This window comes from Egretta garzetta, unplaced genomic scaffold (genome assembly GCF_000687185.1).
Source record: "Egretta garzetta isolate BGI_Z169 unplaced genomic scaffold, ASM68718v1 scaffold322, whole genome shotgun sequence".
NCBI classification, from domain to species: Eukaryota; Metazoa; Chordata; class Aves; order Pelecaniformes; family Ardeidae; genus Egretta; species Egretta garzetta.
In genome coordinates, this window is record NW_009259044.1 from 127,887 (window position 1) to 131,504 (window position 3,618).

Sequence of the window (3,618 nt, forward strand, 5' to 3'; positions counted from 1 at the left end):
GCATTCTTGGGTTTGGACGGGTCATGGCCCCCAAAACCTGGGTGCCAGGTTTCCTCGTTTGCATCCAGGCAAGGACGAAGGCAGCCATGGAGGGCTGCACCCTCCTGCTGGTGCTTGGCACCTACTGAGAGATACACAGAGAAGGGACACGGTGTTTTGACTCGACGGCAGTACATTGGGCTGGGAGATCATTTGGAAGGATACAATGGAAAAATGGTACTAATGCAACTAATTTAAGGACTTTTCTCTGCTAGGTTGTGCCAGTTGGCATTTTCACAGGAAAAGACACAAATACATTTCAGAACAACCCCTCCAACCATCTTTACTCAAAGAAATTACATCTGTATCTAATTCACAGGAAAATAATATACTTTTTTGTGAAAACACTGTCCACTGTTCCACCACCAAGCCCATAAGGAGATATGAATCTCCCATTCTCCATCCTTCAGTTACATACAAAAACTCCCCTGGCATCCAGATTTTCCTGATCCTGACATTCCTGATTAACTTCATTCGGAGCCACTGTCTCCACAGTTGAGGGAAGCATTCCCTCAATTTTCCTGATCTGGGCAGACCATGAGGGCAGCTGAGCCAATCCCCACCTCTCTGTTCTGATTTCATGAAGTTCCCCGAGCACGAACCCTTGCGTAAGCCATCCTTCATTGCACTGGATAAACTCGATGTGTTTCTAGAGCAAGGGCAGGCTGGTTTCTTTCCTTACCCTCATTGAATTGTGTATTTTCCTCAAGTTTCTGGTTTAAAAGGAGAAGCTAATGTGATCGGACTGGATTTCAGTTACAGTGTTCAACCACGACTAAGTCAGCTGAGACTCTTCCCAAGCAAGGACCAACAAATGTTTCTGCAGAAGCCTTCGGTTTTTATGAAAACAATCTCTTCTTGTTGATTTATATAATCTTTTAAGAATCCACATTTGATTGTATTTGAAAACACGACACCCATCACCCCAGGTAGAGGGAGAAAACTGTGGTTTGGGTTTTGCAAAAAATCAAAGCCGAAGGCGGTTTGGATCTTATTGTATCTAATCTAAACAGCTGAGACGATGAAGGGCGGAGGTGTGTGGGTGAAGAGATAAACACTCCTGTTATAAAGCCTCTGCCTTCATGCACTGACAATCACGCTTGTGATGGATGTCCGTAAAACGAGACGAGACACCGAGCTGGTGCTTTGAAGGTTTGTGCCCAGGCTGCTCAGGCCAGGGATGGAGCAGCAGAAGGGTCAGCGCCTGCCAACCCACCCGAGTCCTTCAGTGGCCTGGTCTGGAGAGGGGAAGTGGTGCCTGGGGTCCAGGACGCTGGTCACTGAGTTTTCATCACGAGCTCTTCCAGCGCCTTCTCCCTCTGATTCCCACAAAGCAAAAGAACTTCTTTGATTTCGTTTTGCTGGAAACCCATATCATTAAACTGAGCTAACAAATGCAGGAATTCAGCTGCCTGGAGGAAGAAGGAAGAGAAAGGAGTGATGTTATCATGGGGGTTTTAAGGACGGATTTATCGTAGAGTTTCAGCAGAAGCAGTGCTGGGTGACGAGGCTGCAGCCAGGCGAGCTGGCCGGGTTGTATTACCGCTGAAGGGCACTCCTGGTGCCAACAGCAGAGCGAGGGCACGCATACCGCCGCTAGCATTTAAAAGTGTGCCTTTACACAAACTTTTTAAATAACCAATATTTAATAAAGTCAGCTTCTCTCTTCACTTATTCTGTATAAAGTTTAATATGAACTCCATGCAAGTGTTTGCCTGCGTTATAAAGAGACTGGGGAAAGGCAGTGAGTGCAAGCTGGAATTAATTCATCCTGCTTCCCCCCTTGCTCAGGCTGGGCTCCAGCACTGCAACATCTCCCAGAGCTGCGTCCTCAGTAAATAACCCCCTGCCCGACACCAAAACCCGGGCGTCCTCCTGCTGCCACAGCCCTGAAGAACACTGAGCCAGCAATCAGACGTCAGACAGCACCAGCCCAAATCTCAAGCAGCTTTTCTCCCACCCCAGCTCTTCGTTACTTCCAGGAGGAGACTGGTGATGGAGACCAACACCCAGTATGCCACCACTGTTCTTCTCCCTGGGGGGGGAATGCACAGGGGGAGCCAGGAGGGAGGTAGTGAGCATGGGTGCTGTTTTGGGGGGGTTGCCACACAGGGGCTGAACATGCATCATGCTTGCACGGCGGGATGAGAGGACGGATGGAGAAGAGCAACGGAGTGGGTGTCTTTCCCAGGGGGTCCTTACAGGGACGCTGCCCTGGGAGTCTGTCGCGAGTGTGGGCTCGTTGCTTGCAGGGCAATGGGTCTGACCTCCTGGGAGGCTGCATGAGGGGCAGCAGAGGAGGAGGAGAGTATGCAGCCCACTGGAAAAGCAAGCCCGGAGGACACGGCACAAAGGGCTGAGCTGCACCGCCCTGCTCTGACCTTTTTCTCTGAGTACTGGAACATTTCCATGGCCTCCTCCACCTGCCCTTCCTCGTAGCCCTGCTTCAGCAGCCGGTCACAGGCGCCCAGGTAGCTCAGGAACTGCAGAAGAAGACAACCAGGGTTAATCCAACTTCACAGACATGGGGTGCAAGGGCATTTCAGAGCCCACCTTACCACCTTCCCGGGCCATGCTCATGGGGAGGACCCAGGGCACAACCGTCTTCCTGGCTAGTGTCTGATGCTCAGCCAGGGCAGTCCGTCCATCAGCAGGACTCCCACCGTGAGAAGACAACGTCCTGGTTCCCCCACCCTCCCAGGGTGGGAATGGGAATGAGGGGGAGGGAGGACAAGGAGCAAAACAAACATCTGAACCATGTGAGATACAAAGCCATGACCTCCAGGCTGGGCAGGGAGCAGAGCCCATCCTGGTGAGATGTCTCCCCTTGGCCGACCCGGCATCCCTTTGATGCGCCGGGGTTCGGGTACCCATGTGTTGGCTCTAGGGTCCAAGCACAAAACCCACCCCAAGGGAGACCTGTGTGCTGTCATTACTGAAAGTAAACAGTTATTTTTGGCTTTCCTCGTTGTTCTTGGAGTGCTGACAGCGCTATTCCCAGCGGTATCTTTTAAATACCACGAGTATCATTCACTGTCCAAAAACATATGGGACAGACAATAATAAATGAGCTATACAATAGCAGGGGGAATAAAAACATCCCACGGGTCTCCCCGAAGCCATGCCGTCTTCATTCGAGGAGAAACTGATTCATATCTCCCCAGATCCACCAGCGCACAGGCCTCCAGCCTCCCCAGCACCGCCGTAGCCAAGGAGAAGGATTCAGTACAAGACCATAAAACATGTGAAAAAGCAAAAAAAGTGCCTTAAATGCTGAGTTGACCTAAGTTTGGCTAAAGAGCAGAGAATTTTAAGAAATGTCGGCCTTAAGGAGCGGGTTATTAACTCAAAAATTAGATAGTTGTTGGTCATTGGCATTCATAACTTGTTTTCATCTTCCTCGTTACCTTACTAACTAGACACCCCAGATCACTGCTGTATTTTCTTGCCCTGTTGCAGCAGGGACAGCCGTGCTCATGGCCAGTCCTGGCAGCCTGGTGTGCTGTTCAAGCCCAGCATGAAATTGGTACTGTTGTCAACTCAACAATTTTTATCATTAAAAAAATAATATATATATAT

At 50.0% G+C, this 3,618-nt stretch overlaps 1 protein-coding gene across 3 annotated transcripts in view; it reads right to left on the reverse strand.

Annotated features, from left to right (window-relative positions):
- Window positions 1–325: 325 nt before the first annotated feature.
- The window catches only part of UBAP1L (ubiquitin associated protein 1 like), a 16,255-nt gene continuing 12,962 nt past the window's right edge, over window positions 326–3,618 (reverse strand). For all 3 annotated transcript variants that reach the window (XM_009635019.2, XM_035890625.1, XM_035890626.1), the window contains exons 5-6: window positions 2,421–2,522; window positions 326–1,451 (exon numbers count right to left, since the gene is read on the reverse strand). In XM_009635019.2, coding sequence (XP_009633314.1) covers window positions 1,317–1,451; window positions 2,421–2,522 — 237 coding nt within the window. In that variant the 3' untranslated portion in view covers window positions 326–1,316. The remainder of the gene's footprint in view (window positions 1,452–2,420; window positions 2,523–3,618) is intronic.